Below are 14,668 nucleotides of genomic sequence, written 5' to 3' on the forward strand. Positions count from 1 at the left end.
GGAAACTGCTTGGTCAGGGCTTCTCTTTCTTCTCCTGAACAAATGTCATCTTGGGATTTGCTGCTAATCTTGGTGACGGGGTGTGAAATTCCACAGCCCTCTGTGCAGAGAGAAAACAGAGCCCAGAGGTCCCCGGCTGAGAGCTGGTGCCGTGGGTGCTGAGAGTCGCCACAATCCCCGTTTGTCTTGCGGTGGCCAAAGGGGCCTCTGCTGACAGCAGGGTTTGCTGCTCGCCCTGCGGGGAGGCTCTGGTTCACAAGTCACATCGGGTATTGTGATCTAGGCACGGCCGTGAGAAACTGCTGTTACCTGTCACGAGCTCGTGCAAACTCAAGTGATTTCTTCAGTGAAGGATGCTTTGCTTTCTCTGCTTGTGTGATGTCCAAAAGTCACCGCTCAGCTGGTGACGGGCATGTACATCCCCGAGGGCAGGCGGGAGACACCTCTGGGTCACTCAGATGAAGTATTTCCTTTCATGAGACCCCTTGTTCTGCAAAGCCCCGCGCGTGGCTGCGGGATGTCCCCAGGCATGTGGCTTCTGGTGTGACACAGCAGCAGCGAAAGGCTGGGGGAGCTGCGATCTCCAGTCGCAGCCCTGGCACGGGCAGGGGAGAGGCAGGCAGTGCTGCATGGCGGGTGTGCTGCCTGCTGCTGCAGAGGGGTCGGGGGCTTGCTCAGGGCCTTGGAGAACAAGCCGTGAGATGGGTCTTGGGTGAGCTGGAAGGGGGTGGGTAAGAGGAATAAACTGGGTTTGGGGTTTTGGAGCCAGGCGCCTCTTTGGCTGCACGTCCCGCTGCTGTGGGGCAAGGGGGTGTTCCTCCTGCCCCAGCTCCAGGGTGCTGGTACACGGGTGCCATCTCTGCTCCTGGCGCCGCAGGTGTGAGGGCTGGGTGCTGGGGGACGTGGCGGCCTGCTCCCCCCTTTGCAGGGGCAGGGGGAATTTCTCAGCTCCGTGTTTCGGGAGCTGAGCCCCCGCTGCCCACGTGGCGCCAGGGCTATCCCGTTTGTGGTTCCCGGTGGTCGTGCCCCGACCCCGCGCAGCTGGTGCCGGCTCCTGGCTGCATGCTCTGCCCTCCCTCTTCGGCCGCAGTTTGCGGTCTGCTGTGCCGAGTGAGACAGAGGCTGGTGCTGCCACCTCTGCTGGCGTCTCATGCCGGAACCTTCTGGCCACCGCAGTGGGAGGAGGCGGCCATTCCTGGCTTTCATGCCCAGGGCCCGTGTCAGCCTCTGCTGTGCGGGGGCTCTGCCTTGGCAGAAGCGGGGAGCTGAAAGGTTGATGTCACCCTGGCTGATGCCACTTTCCTCTTCGGCATCGTCTGGTCTCTCTGCCTCTGGCCCAGGAGGGGTGACGGGGCAGAGCACGCGATGGGGCGGCCACCCAAGGTCCATGATGGATGGGGGACAGCGGGGGTCTTGCCAGCCGCCTGGGAGGTGGGCTGCCCTCCGCATTCCCCGCTCCGTCCCACCGGTGTGGCCGCGAGAGGCTGTTCCCATCCGCGCTCTGACTTGTTTTCTCCCTGCTCCTATTTTAAGAGCATGTTCCCAGCCCCGCCGCGCTCACGTGGCCTCACTGGGTTTGTTTCCACGCGTCTATTAAAAGACAATGCCCAGATGGGAGCACTCGTAGGAGGGCTGGGCTGGGCGGCGAGCCGGCTAATTCAGGCCTGGTAACCCTGTGCGGCCGGCTGGCAGCCTGGAAACATCCTGTTTTGGTTTCTAAAAACTCCAGGCAGCGCTTAGCTCATCTGTGCTGAGAAGGGCAGGGACCAGATCTGTCCCGTGCCTCGGGGACTGCTCCCGGCAGCACCGGCTCCTGCCGGCGGTGCCACCTGCCCGCTCCCCTCCGGCTGGGACGCTGGGGGCCGCGCCACCTCCCGGCCTCGCCACGGGGTGAATGTGGGGAGGTGGGTCCCGGCCAGCTTTTGGGAGGCGTGTGGTGCTGGTGTGCCTCGCTGAGCCCCATGGATGGGCAGCGAGGGGCAACCTTCCCCTCCCGACCGGGGGAAGAGGAGCCTGTTCTGCTCCCACAGCTGCTCTGAGTCCCCAGGTGCTGGTGGCCAAAGCAAACCCCCAGCACATAGTGGTGTCCTGGGGGTAGCCGGGGTTTCTGGGGTGAGTTCACTGTCTGAGGAGTGCCTCGAGGAGCCCCCGTGCAGGGCTGCCCTCTTGGGAAGGTCTGTGGCTGGTCGAAGCGGCCTTGGCAGCTCCTGCTCACGGGCTGCTCTGCCCGTGGCTTTTATCTGATCTATTTTCAACAACCATCTCCTGCTTTCCCATGTCTCCTCCCGATCCCAGCCCTTCCTCTGCCCACTGTCGTGAGCCGCTCCCCAAGGAGAGCGGCTTTGGAGCGAGTGGGAGGAACCGAGGGCTTGCTGGAGCTGGCGAGGGTGGCATGACTGATGCTGTGCCCTGTCGCTGCCAAGCTGCTGTCCCCTCCCAGCTCCAGCCCTGAGATGTGGGGACAGTTTGCAGGTTTTGCCCTTTTAAGGGGAGAATTTGGCCGGGGCAAACAGACTTTCTAATCCCTGTGGTCCTCACCCTCTGCGGTCGCTGCCCCAGGACGGGATCGTGGGTGGAGGCTCTGCCTCTGCTCCCCTGGCCCCCGGATGCGGGAAGGCAGCATCCCCCCCGTCCCCCTCCCCGCCTGCAGTAATGACTAGGCTGCTTAATCAGCCGGAAAAGGCTGAATTCTTGAGTGCCTTTGGGCTGCCTCAGGGGCTCAGGGTGGTCGGGGGGGAGGCTTGCTGAAGGGGACGCGGTGGCAAGGGAGCTCCAGCGTGCCACAAAGAGGAGACCCCCCTGAGAGATGGAGCAGCCGCATCTGAGCCGGTCGCAACCTGTGCCACAATTTAAGCTCCCATCTTTCCTGGCCGCTTCTTCCCTCCTTAGCCAGAGGCCACGGCTGTCCCAGCTGTCCCGGCAGCAGCGAACACGTGCACCTTCCTTACCTGCTTTTGTGCAAAGCCCCCAGCCGGGCAGGAGGCACGGTGAGGGTTCCCACCAGCGCCTGACGCGGCACTGCGGTGCAGGAGCTGGCGCTGGCGCGGGATCTCTCCTGGGAGCTTTATTGCAGGGGAGGAAGGAGCAAACTGCCGGGCGCTGTGCCGGCTCGCTGCCGCGAGCAGGTTTCTGGCCATGAGTACCTGGGGCTGTTCCTCAGTGTGTGAGGCAGATGGGGTGAGCACCCACAAACAAAAGTAAGGTCTTTGGCACCCAGGTTACTCCTCCATGGGACTCTGCCACTAGCAGGTCTGAGTAAGCAGTGTGAAGTTTGGGGCTCTGCCGGAGGAGCAGAGGCACGTGGCTGCACCCTGGCCGTTCTCGGGGGCGACCGATGGCTGTGCTGGGGGAGAAGTAGCACAAGACGGAGGCAAAAAGGCAGGAGCGGGATTTTCTTTGTGAGGCCAGTGGTGTGTCTCACCTCTCGTGTTTCTTTCCCTTGCAGGACGCACCGACATGTGGCTGGAGCGGCCAGGCAAAACACGGGGAGTGGAGAGCAAAGTCCCAGCGCCAGGAGCCGGCACCGTCAGCAGGCCAAGAGCACGCAGCATGCCAGCATGGCCAACGGCACGGCCAACGGCACAGGTGAACCGGTGCTTGTGGGAGGGGCAGCGCTCGGGGCTGCATTTTGTGGGAGAAAACGAATTTCTGCCGAGATAACGGATCTTGTAGTGCCTGGGAATTTCCTCCCTGTGAATTGATTGGTTTTTATTCATTTTACTTTTGATAAGTTGGGCAGCTCTGCGGAGTGCACTGGTAGGATCTGTTCTGCCTGTCGTGAATAATTTCTGTGGCTCCTCTCTCGAGTCTCCCTGACAAAAAATACTGCATCCAGCTCCAAGTTTTTAAAAGGGTGCTTGGGCAGCAATGTCACCGACGCCACAGCAAGGAGGACCGTTATCACAGCCGAGTGGACTTGTTTCAGGGTTGGGACTGTTCAGCTGAATTTGCCCCTCAGTCTTCAGCGAAAATGTTTTGAGCTCTTTGCCCACCGACACGGGGAGGAGCAGCTGCCTTGTCGAGCACCAGAGAAGGCACAACCCCACCTCTCAAAAGGGGGCTGATTCTTATGCCAGAGGGTATTTCTGGAAGGGTTTCTCTTGTCTTTTCTTGGCTTTGTCCACCGAGCCATAAATACCTTGTAGAGTGGGGACGGGGACCGGCTGGGTGCCTGACTACGAAGCTACAAGCGGTTTAGCTGTTTTCCTTCTCTGGCTCCGTGGAGCTGGCTGAGCAGTACGGCATCTCCCGCTCCCCTGCACTGCTTTTGCAGGCAGTGCCGTCCTTTCTTTTGCTTTTATCAGAGACCTGGAAGGAGAAGCAGAGTGCTTTGTTTCAGTTAGAAGGAAATATTTTGTTCAACCCAAAAGGAAGATTTTTTTTTTCTCTTTTTCCATTTCATTGGAAAAACCTGGAGCAATGCGATTTCGATTTTGCCAAAACCCATTTGGGGAGGGAGATGGGGGAGCGGAAGGCTGACGTGAAATGCTGCCTTTCAGCTGTCGCTCCTGTCTGTGCTCCCCTCCCCGGGGCTGTGGCTCGTCTCTGCCCTGTTCGGTGCAGCGCTGTACCAGGAGCGAACGCTGCGCGGTGTCCCCTGTGCCCACCCAGCCCTTCCCAGCGTCCTCGCTGTGCAGGGGACGCTCCCTTGGGGTGTGGACGGAGTTTTTGTTTCTGCAAGTACAACTTGACTCTTTGGCTTTGGTTTATTTAAAACATGTTTTACTGGCCCGGCCCCAGCCTCCCCAGTGGCTTTATGACTGTGCCGTCCTTGTCGCTGTTTACCACTCACCGACCTCCGTGTCTCCCGCAAGTCGTGTCGGTGATGATTTTACACTTCAGGATGGGGAGATGAGTGTTTCAGGTGGCTGGGATTAGGGCTGGACACCCTGTCTTGTGCTCCGTGGAATGCCTCTAGAAACCATCCTCTTCCTCCTCAGTTTAGTACATTTTGGTGAGATCATCATGTTTTTTGAGCAGACTGTTGCAAGAACGTCCCCATTACATTTGCCACTCACAGCTGTAATTTCATCTGACAATAAAAGGAGATGATTTCATGGCACGTTTTGTCCCCAGCCATGTTTCTTAGCCCTAGCTGTGTTCCGCCGGGAGCCTTCCTATCAGGTGAACTTTGGATCAGCTTTTCCCCTGTTTCGTCCAGGGCTGAGACCAAACCAATCACAGCGGCGTTACCTGGGTCACTCTGCAGGTTCCCTTTGAGGACTGGCACAATGCGTTTGAAGCTTTTAAAAGTGCCCTTTCCAAGGCTTGCTAGGCATGAGTAGCAGTCAGAGACTCCTCACCCGAGTCTTGCAGGACTCCGGTGGAAGTTGCGGTGAGCCTGCTGACCTGGAAATCTTCATCGCCCGTAGATGCTGCCTGAGGGGCTCCTCTAGTTGCTGATGCTGTGTACAAGATCCTCCGGTGCTGGAGGATGCTGTCCTGCTTCATTCCAGCCGCAAAGCAAAAGTGTCCCGAGCAGTCTGCCTCTTCTACAGAGTGTCTGTATGTCTTCAGTCTGCCATCTGGGGGGTTTATACTGTTGTGAGGTTTTTTTTCCTACGATACTTTAAATACTTGGGCTTGTGGACACGGATTTTCTATATTTCCCTTAGTTTTCTACATTTCTCAACTCTAACTTGCGGAGCTCTGTCTGCATCCCTTACTTCTTTGTTACTTGTTGCTGGTTTGTTTTTAATGCTTTTGCTTTGCCACTGAAGCCAGGATGTCTTGTAGCAAAAGTTATCCTCTGCTGGACTGCCAAGTCTCAGGGTTTTTTGGCTATCTAATATTCAACAAACAAATTCCCTTTCATTTTTTTTTTTGGTCTGCATTTTCCTCCTCATCAGTTTTCTTTGTAATTTTCCTTTGCTCTGTCTCTTCCCCTTCCTTTTCCAGAAGTTCAGTGGAATCCAACAACATTTAGCTCTTCCCAGTGCAGCAGCTGAGTTGCTGAGCCTGGGCTCCCCTCTGCCCGGGGGGGACACACGCTGCGCCAGCCGTTTCTGAGCTCCTGCTCGTTACCTGAATTCCCACCAGGCACGCAGCATGTTTGCAAGCGGCAGAAGAGATACTGAGCACAAATGCAAAGTACCCTCTGCTTTTGTCTGGGGACAAAAGGCAGTGGCAGTGGTTCATAGAGGGATCTGACCGCTGGGGGAAGGAGGTGCTGCCTTTGCTGCCCCAGCTCCTGCTGCCCCAGGAGCTCTGTGCTTGGGTGGTAGCGGCTGCCACCCACCACGTGCTCTGCTTCCAGGGCTGCGTGGGTGTGGTAGATCAGCCGGGCCCCCCATTACCCTTTCTGGGTGCTAACGTCTCTGCCCTCTGCCTTTCCAGTGAACGGGGAAACAGCGGGTGCTGCAGACATTGAAGAGGAAAGATCAGCGGGAGCGACCGTACCGACCGTGGCGGCGTCGAGCATGGCTGACAGCTCCGTCGCTCCTGCCCTGCCCAGCTCTGGAGAGGCAGAGGAGGCAGCCTCTGGCTCCAGCGCCCCGCCGGCCCGGGCAGCAGTGCTAGCCCTGGATGCTCTGCCCCCCGGGTAAGCTCTGCCTTCTGCTTGAGACTTGCCTTCCCCCGAGAGGGGCAGCACGACAGAGTGCCTGTGGCCCTCAGGGAGGGAGGCACGGCCCTGGAAGGATGGCTGGGGGGACATGAGCAAACTGGGGCACTGCTGTGTGCTGGAAGGAGAGGATGTTTGAGGGAGGGGGCTGTGCTGCACCAGGAGTCGGTGGAAATGTTGGTGCTCAGCAGAGCAGAGGGGGCCTGGGAGTGCCTGTTGGGGATCGCTGTGCCCCTGCTCCCCTGACACAGCCTGTCCTCTCTAGTCTGAGCCATCTGGCCAGTGACTCTGCTGTGGACTCCTCTCTCCTCTGGGCTGGGGTCTGATCTGTGTGCTCTCTGGGGTAACAGTGAATCGCGTCTCTGCGGCAAGCAGCCTCTCAGTGTCCGTGCCCAGGGAAGCAGCAGAGTCTGCCGCTCTCCTGGGGCCGCTGAAGAGATCAGTCAGAGGAAAATCCATGAGAGTGAGCGTGGATTTCCAAGGAGCTCCCTCTGAGCAGGAGGGCACAAACATGCCCTCCAGAGACACCATGGGGCATCGGCCACTGCTGGGGGGAGGCGGGCAGGACCCTCTCATAGCTGTGCCTGTTCGTCTCCCTGGTGCGGATGCTCCGCATCCTCCTCCTCCGTGGGATGTGGGGAAAGGGCTGGGAGGAGAGCTGGGGCCGGCCGAGCCGTGCCAGTGGGCTCGCTGGCTCTTGGTGGGGGTGGCGGGCGGGCTCTGGCCTCAGCCCCCCTTCCTGCTGCAGCTGGGTCGTTCTCCCCTTGTATTTCAGACACCTTTAATTCTGGACTGAAAATGCAAAGCGGTGAGGGGGGGTGTGTGAAAATGGCTTGTGTTTCGTATGAAGGGAGCTGTTTATTTTCCTTTGGCTGAGGCGATGCCTGGAAGGTCAGGGCCTCGCTCGTGTGTCAGTCACAGGTAATTAGGGTTAATGGCTCAGTGTGCCTTTATGCCGGGTGTGTGAGGGTTTCTGTTCTCCGGCCTGGGCGCTTCCTGTTTCCAGGCAGCTGGAAAAGTCCAGTGCTCTGAAAAAGGTCTTTATTCCAGCCAGAGCTTATGCCCCTTTCTGCTCCTACCAGGTAGACTGAAGGTCTCCTTTTCCCCACCTCTGCACGGCCCCAGGTGGAAACAGGCTGTTGTTTCTTTCCCGGGGCGGAGAGGAGCCTGTGGGTATCTCACCATTAGGGTTTCCGGAGGCTCCGCGAGGTTGCAAGCCCTGCTTTCTAAGACAGGCCAGATTTGCATTTACCTGGTCCAGCCGGGTGGAAGGGTGGCCCGTGTCCTCCCGGTACCTGTCTCCTTGCGGTGCTCACACACCAGAAAATCATGCATGTCGGAGCGGGGAGGAGGATAAAACTGTTGCACTTTGGGAGACGGCTGGAGAAGAGCAGTGGAGGGGTAGCGAGCTGTCCTCCAGGCTGAGCTTGTGGAATTTGGATCTCTGGAGACAGCTTTGATTGGCACCTTGAGTATCTGTCCCTCCCTGCCCTGACCGTAGCATCTGTAGGGGAGAAAGAGGGCAGCAACCCTCTTGCATGTGCTGTCCGAGTTACACGCTCGTGCTGGCTTGGGTAGCAGTTGACCTGCTTGGTCAGGTGGAGACCAAGGATCAAGGTCTTCCCAGGTGAAGGAGAGCAGAGAATTGAGTCCGTTGAGGTCTCCATGGTGTGAGCGCTGCCCTGAGAGCAGCCAGACCAGGTTCTGGGCTAACAGGGATTTGCACAAACAGGAATTTGCTAAACAGGAATTGCACAAAACACTGTGGCCCTGGGGTGGTAGAAATTAGTTTCTGGGGATCTCCTGAGACCTGATCTAGGGCAGCTGATTTTTGGCTGGCTCACCACACCAGGGTATTGGTTTGACTAGTGGTTTGGGGCCCAGCTTGGGAGATGGGGATGCGGCTGGCTGGGCTGGCGGAGGCAGCGATGTCTCAGGCAGAAGGGATGCAGACAAAACCAGGCCGCTTCAGCTCTGGCAGCAGCGTGCTCCGCAGAACGCGGTGCAGGATAGCCCCTCGCTGGCCCGGCTCCTGCAGGGATGGCTGCGCAGAGCGCGCCGCAGAGCCCCTGCGTGATCGCTCTTGCTTTGCCGCTTGCAGGAGCGACGTCCCCTGCAGAGCTGCTGGTCACTCTGGCACTGAAGAGCTGGAAAGCCGTCTTGTCGCTCCTGCTTTCTGCAGGAGCCCTGCTTCATTCTCCAAGAGTCTCCTTTCATCCCTGGGAGCGTGGAGAGCACTCGCGCTCGGCTTCTCTTCAGCCTCTGGCAGGGTGGCAGCTTTTCCCAGCTGCGTGCGGGTGGGTGCGCTGAGCCCCAGCCTCCCTGCTCGCACCGGGCTGCGTGTGGATGGAGTGGAGAGCGGCTGGGTTCATGTGGGGATTCAGTGCTATTTATTCTGCTCAGATAGCTGTCTCTGAACATCTGCACCAGATGTGGCAGGCACAAAGGCATCTCTCACACAACCGGGAGTCTGTTCTAGGGGCTGGAGGGTGCTGGAAGGTGTTCTGAATAATTCCAGCCCCGACAGTGCCTAGAACGTCCTTCCCATCCTCCTGGCTTGGCCAGAGCATGTTTCCTTGCGAAGCCGGGGAGCGTGTGTGGCACAGGAGCGGCTGGGCACAGCTCTCGAGGCCCTCGGCGCGGGGTCCCGGTTCCCACCTAGGGGTTTCTGAGCGGACCGATAGCGAAAGGGGGGAGGGCACGAGAGCTGCTGGCTCCTGCATCTGGTTCCTATCAGTGATGATCCTGCACGGGGGACAGACGGTCGTTAGTGCGGCGTGTATACTCAGCGCCGTCTCGCCCGTACAAAGAGGTACATTATGCTGCCTGGCAGAAGGCATGGGGCTGTGGTTTCTTACATAAGGAGGGCGTTTTGTTTGGACGGCAGGGTTGCCTCAGCACTGCCACTTCACACCGTCCGTGGCTCCCTGTATCCACTGCTGTTGCAAGCCTCGCAGGCGGTCAGAGGGGAGCTGGTGGGGGCCAACATGTCGCGCGCTTCGTGCTTGCAGCACCGGTGCACGTGGGTGAGAGCTCCCACCATCTAGCGCTTGCTAAACCGCTGGTCTTCCTTGCTGGTGGCGATGTGGCGGCAGGCACGGGGGAGGAACGCCAGCTGGATGTGGGCTTCCCAGAGGAAGAGCCCGTCGTGCGTCTCCCTGAGATGGGATGCAGGGAAGCTCGAAAAGGCTGAAGCCCGTGAAGAGCTGGGCACGGTGGTCTGGGCAAGGATGGGTTGCCCCCCAGTGCCCCTGTTTCCGAGGCCATTGCTGTGTGTCAGCAATAATAGAGTTCGTCACAGCTTGCTGTTTAACGGCGGTGATTCACTGTTGGTAGGGCGAGGCAGCCCTCGGCAAATTTACATTTCAGATCACAAGGGAGCTGCTGACCTGAGGAGCATGTGAACTTGTCACCTGTTTGTATAGGGTGTGAGATGGGGACAGGGGACACAAATCAGCTGCTACCAGCAGCTCTCCCCAATCCTGTGAGGCTCTTTGCAGTCACGAGGGCACCCAGGGGAGCATCTGAGGGATCCAGAAGCCCTCTGCCCTCGAGGAGTCCTCATTGTGGGATTTTTGGTCTCCACAGCCACAGAAATGGTACCTGGGGGCTCGAGAGCCTCTTGTCATAAAGGACTTCCAAGTCCTCAGAGCCATATTGATCAGAGAACCTGTTGTTAATGAGTCTGGAGGACCTGTGCCCTCCAGTAACGACTGCTGGCACCACTGGTTCTGTGTGCACAAGGCCGAGGTCCCGTTCATCTCTGAAGCACTGCATGTCAGCGCGGACAGAACGGGTGGGACATCTGGCTGGGGTGAGTGGTGCTCTGGTCCCTAGATCCGCCCAGAGGGGGCTGTTATGTACAGCTGCCCTCGGAAGATGATGCTCAAAGGGTTTTCACAGGATGCTGACTCCTGCAAAGCCTCATGAGCGGAGTTGTACCTTGGAGTTTTGTTTGTGAATAGCGTTCCTCCACCTGAGCCCTGCGCCGGATCCGTATCTGGTTGCTGGTGGCAATCGGAAGCGCCTGCAATGGGCAGCTCTCCAGCCAGCGGCACTTCCACAGCCCTGCCTTCGCCCTGAAGATGCTCAGGGACCTTTTGCCGTCCATCTCATGGGGTGGACATGCTTGTGTCTTCAAGAAATTCCAGCTATGCTGATTTTCCCTTAAGAGACTTCAATCTTTTAGCTGTCCTGGTGCTTTTATGCTCATGAAGCACCAAGTTCATCACTAGTGAACAGGAAACTCCGTGCGTTTCCCCTCTGACGATGCCCAGCGCTGCCCAGGAAAAGGGCTGACCGCCGGGCGGAGAGGCGAAGCCTCCCTGATCCCAGAGCAGCACCGGGCAGTGCCGGCTCTGCTCTCACGTGGTCGCTGCTGTGGGTGCCGTTGCACTTGGCTGTCCCTCGCTGTCAAAGGTGTACAGGCACGGTAGGTCCTGCCTTGGGCTCTTTCCATCAGAGATAACCACTGATGTCCCTAGATCTGTTCTAGGGATGAGAAAGATCCAGTGCTGCGGACTGGTAGCTTTTTTCTGCAGGTGTCACCGGTCTCTGCGCATATGCATTGAGTTGACAGGGCTTTTCAGAAGCCCGTAGGAGCGAAGCCAACAGCTCTGATTTGAGTTAGACAATCTCTCTGCTAAATCCTGAGCCTGGCATTCACATTCCCCTCCTGCTTTTGGGGAACTGACTCTTATCTCAGAGTGCAAGATTGCCTTCTGCCCAGGGCAGAGGTTTTTCAGGCTGCCCACATGGTTGCTGGACCGCTGGGGTCCCCAGCTGATGGCACGCTGCCAGGGCTCCAAAACGTGGCCGAAGCTCTCCCCGTTTCTGCCTTCCCACCTCTTTCGAGAGCGGTCTCGAGGCTGTGATGCACGCGACCTGTGGTCGCAGCACATCTGTGGTTGTGGCCGAGGTCACCGTTCGGTGGCTTCATCGTCCCCCGGGGAGGTTTGAGGATGAGCAGGGGCGGTGTGAGCCCGGGCGATGGGGCATTGGCGCTCGGTGCGTCTCCTCCTTGAGGGCTTCTTGCTTTCTGCAAGCCCAGATTTGTTCCCTTGCTGTCACAACAGAAGCCGGTATATTTATTTCCTAGGGCTTTTTGTGGTGACTAATTGAGACTGAAGATTGAATCGGGAGGGAGACCTGTGGGAGCAGAAGTGTGACAGGAGAACACTTTACCTGTCAGCAGCTGCTGGCTCCCCTCTCTCTGTTGGAGAATAAAAGCTGACAGGAAAGCACGGTGCTCCTCGGAGCTTCTACCTTTGCCAGGGCATAAACTTTCATGAATGAATTAAGGCAAAGAATGGTTTTCAGTGTAGCCGTGTAAAGCCAGGCCTCCCTGTCGCACCGGCTCCCCTTAGGGACCACCTCCGAAGCGAGTGCCTTGTGGCCACGCCATGTTTGCAAGCGGTGTCTGTCAGCAGCGAGCAGGAGGCTGCCAAGGAAAAAATTCAGCCCCAGCCCAAACTCAAAGGCTCCCCTTTAAAGATGTATTAAGAGAAACCAAACAAAAACTACATCAAAAACTCACAGGACATAAAACTGACCCTGTGTGAAATCTTATGCTGACCCTCCTACTTTCTGGAGGAAATTAGGAATTTATGCTCCAAATTATGCCTGTTTTCAGAAAGCAGACTGCTGCAGCACGTCTCTGATCATCTTGATCTAGCAAGCCAAGCAACTGCCATGTAGACCTGCTGTCATTCTTTATTTTAAATAAAGGTTAGCGCGCTGTAGCTAAGCAATGCGAGGAGGTAGGCTTGCTAATCCACCAGATGCAGCTCTCTGGACATTCTTGGTAATTAGGTGATTATTAATTATGCACAGCTCACTGATCCCTGGGGGAGGCTTGGCTGCACAGCTATGGTCCAAGTCTGTGGACCCACATGCCAACAGTTTTCCTAGGGAGGCTGTTCGGGCGTGATTTAAAGTAGACGAAGGTGCCTGCGAAGTCTCTTGGTCCTACGCGTAGCAAGGCTCCGGCTCTCGCTGCCCTCCAGGCGCAGGGGCTGAGGCTGCTGGATCCGTGATGCTCCTTCCAGCTGAACGCCTTCGCTTCACCTCTGTGTTTGAGGAGAGGACAGGCGCCGTCTCATCTGCCTCGGGCTTCCTCCACGTCCTCTCCTGAGGGGGGCCGCTCGCCCCGGCCGGCCCCGGGGCGGCGTGCGGCGCGGCAGGCGCCCGGCGAGCCCGGCAGCGGGAGGCACGCCGCTCTGGCTGGCATCGCGGAGGTTTTGGTAGCTCCGCCTCAGCCAGGCTTCGGTCTCTGTGCTAGCAAGTATCAACTCTCTCATGAATTTTTTTTTTTTTTCTTGCAGGTGGGAACAGCGAGAGCTGCCTAATGGTAGAGTCTACTATGTAGACCATAACAACAAGACCACCACGTGGGAGAGACCCCTTCCTCCAGGGTAAGGGGCTCTGGGGGCAGCTGGCATCTCACGTACTGAACTAACTTGTATCAGATGCACGGGAGTCTGCACAAAAGGGGAGAAGTGGATTGGTAGCCACTTCTCTCATTCCTAAAAAGAAATGGGGTGAGATGGCCAAGGGTTCACTGGCCTGAAAGCACACCCTGTATCCTCAGGAAGGTCTTTCCAGCATGTGTAAAAAGGAAAAAGTTTTCCAATCATCTGTTGCATTTTGACCTCCGTTAGAGGATTATTTTTTTTAAACAGTCCATGGAAATCACTGAACTCTCGAGCAGCACTGCAACCTCTTGTGAGCAGAGCGCCAGCAAAGTCCTCCCAAGGACCAGGAGAAGGGAGGGGGTGGGCCTCATGTCACCTGGAAAAACAGATGCTTCTAGATGAGGACTGAGCTCCTGGTGAGGGGAAACAAGCCCGCTCCGTGTGCCCCAAACCTGGAGCTGGACCCTGGACTCTCTCAGAGGGGCCTCTTATGTTCTCAGCCACGTTGGGGTCTGCTTGTGCTTGATAAGATGCTGCTGCTCAGCTCCATGGGACCTGCAGGGAGCACTCCACAAAACTCATGTCCAGGAGGGCCGTGCTTTCATTTGCAGGAGTAAACAGTCCTCAGGAGATAAAGGCTGTACACAGCCCCGGGGCCCACCTGCTTTCCAGAAGCTTGTTGAATTCTCACCTCTTCGAGCTCCTAAAAGCAGAGAAGTCGGTACAGCCAAACTGTTGTTGTTCTCTAGACTGAGTTTGTTGAAGGCTGGAACGACTGAAGTGTGCTTTAACCGCCAGCATGATGCGTGCAAGTGAAATACAAACCCGTCCTGTTTTCCTCCACGGGAGCCTCCAGGTTCCTGTGGGCACACACTGCCTCCAGTTAAGCTGTGATCTCTGCAGCCGCTTTCTGATCCTACAACAGCTTGAAATATGTCCAGTGTTACAAGAGGGAGGCTGTCACCTGGCAAGGTAGCTTTGGAGTACCCCGGGCGTGCTCCTTCCCCCCTGTGCAGGTCTCCAGCCCAGCGCCTTGCCTCTGTCGAAGGTCAGCCGTCTTGGAGGAATGCTTACGACATCCTGATGCGAACTCTGCTAGTGTCTAGGCATCCCACCGAGGCTTCGTGTGCCCTTGCAGGGAGGTGCTTCGAGTCTTGCTAGTCTTTTGTATTTCCTTCTGATGGACTTTGTCCAAAAGAGCCCCTTCAGCTGTGAAACTGGTGGTTACGCTGGAGCTGAGAATGGAGCCCTCGTGTTAAAGGGTGTATCAGTCTTGTGAGAGGAGCCAGAGAGCAAGTGCCTGAAGTCAGCCTGTAGCGTCAGAGTGAAATGAAAAATCACGGCCTTCACAGCTGGACCCTTGGCCCCGGCAGCTCTCGGCCATGTCTCCCTTGGAGGACTATGAGCTGCTCTTCTCACCTGCGTTTCTGAGAGGCAGAACTCGACCGCAAACCCTCTGCTGAGCCGCTGCATGGGGAGGACGAGGGGAGCGGGGCAGCTGGGGAAGCAGCTCACAACCGGTGCTCCTCTCGGTCACCCTTTCAGCACGTTGGATATTCTCAAGCTGCTGCTGCACATCCAGACCCTGGAGGCAGCCCTCGGGTGAGGGCAACGGGAGGGGAGGTTCCTCGGTGTGGGACCATGGTGTGTGCCTTCTGCTGTGCCTCCCGACCTCTCCAGGGTTTCTTTCTGC

The 14,668-nt window shown here is 57.5% G+C and overlaps 1 protein-coding gene across 3 annotated transcripts in view; it reads left to right on the forward strand.

Annotated features, from left to right (window-relative positions):
* The window catches only part of WWP2 (WW domain containing E3 ubiquitin protein ligase 2), a gene marked incomplete at its 5' end in the record, with an annotated part of 43,145 nt that overhangs the window by 14,817 nt on the left and 13,660 nt on the right, over window positions 1–14,668 (forward strand). For 2 of the 3 annotated variants that reach the window (XM_082319253.1, XM_082319254.1), the window contains 3 exons: window positions 3,446–3,585; window positions 6,337–6,541; window positions 12,886–12,975. In XM_082319253.1, coding sequence (XP_082175379.1) covers window positions 3,446–3,585; window positions 6,337–6,541; window positions 12,886–12,975 — 435 coding nt within the window. Of the gene's footprint in view, window positions 1–3,445; window positions 3,586–6,336; window positions 6,542–12,885; window positions 12,976–12,998; window positions 14,578–14,668 lie in introns of those variants that run through there. The other variant, XM_082319255.1, reaches the window with a different exon arrangement.

The sequence above is a fragment of the Platalea leucorodia genome (assembly GCF_965183815.1).
Source record: "Platalea leucorodia genome assembly, chromosome: 8".
Classification (NCBI taxonomy): domain Eukaryota; kingdom Metazoa; phylum Chordata; class Aves; order Pelecaniformes; family Threskiornithidae; genus Platalea; species Platalea leucorodia.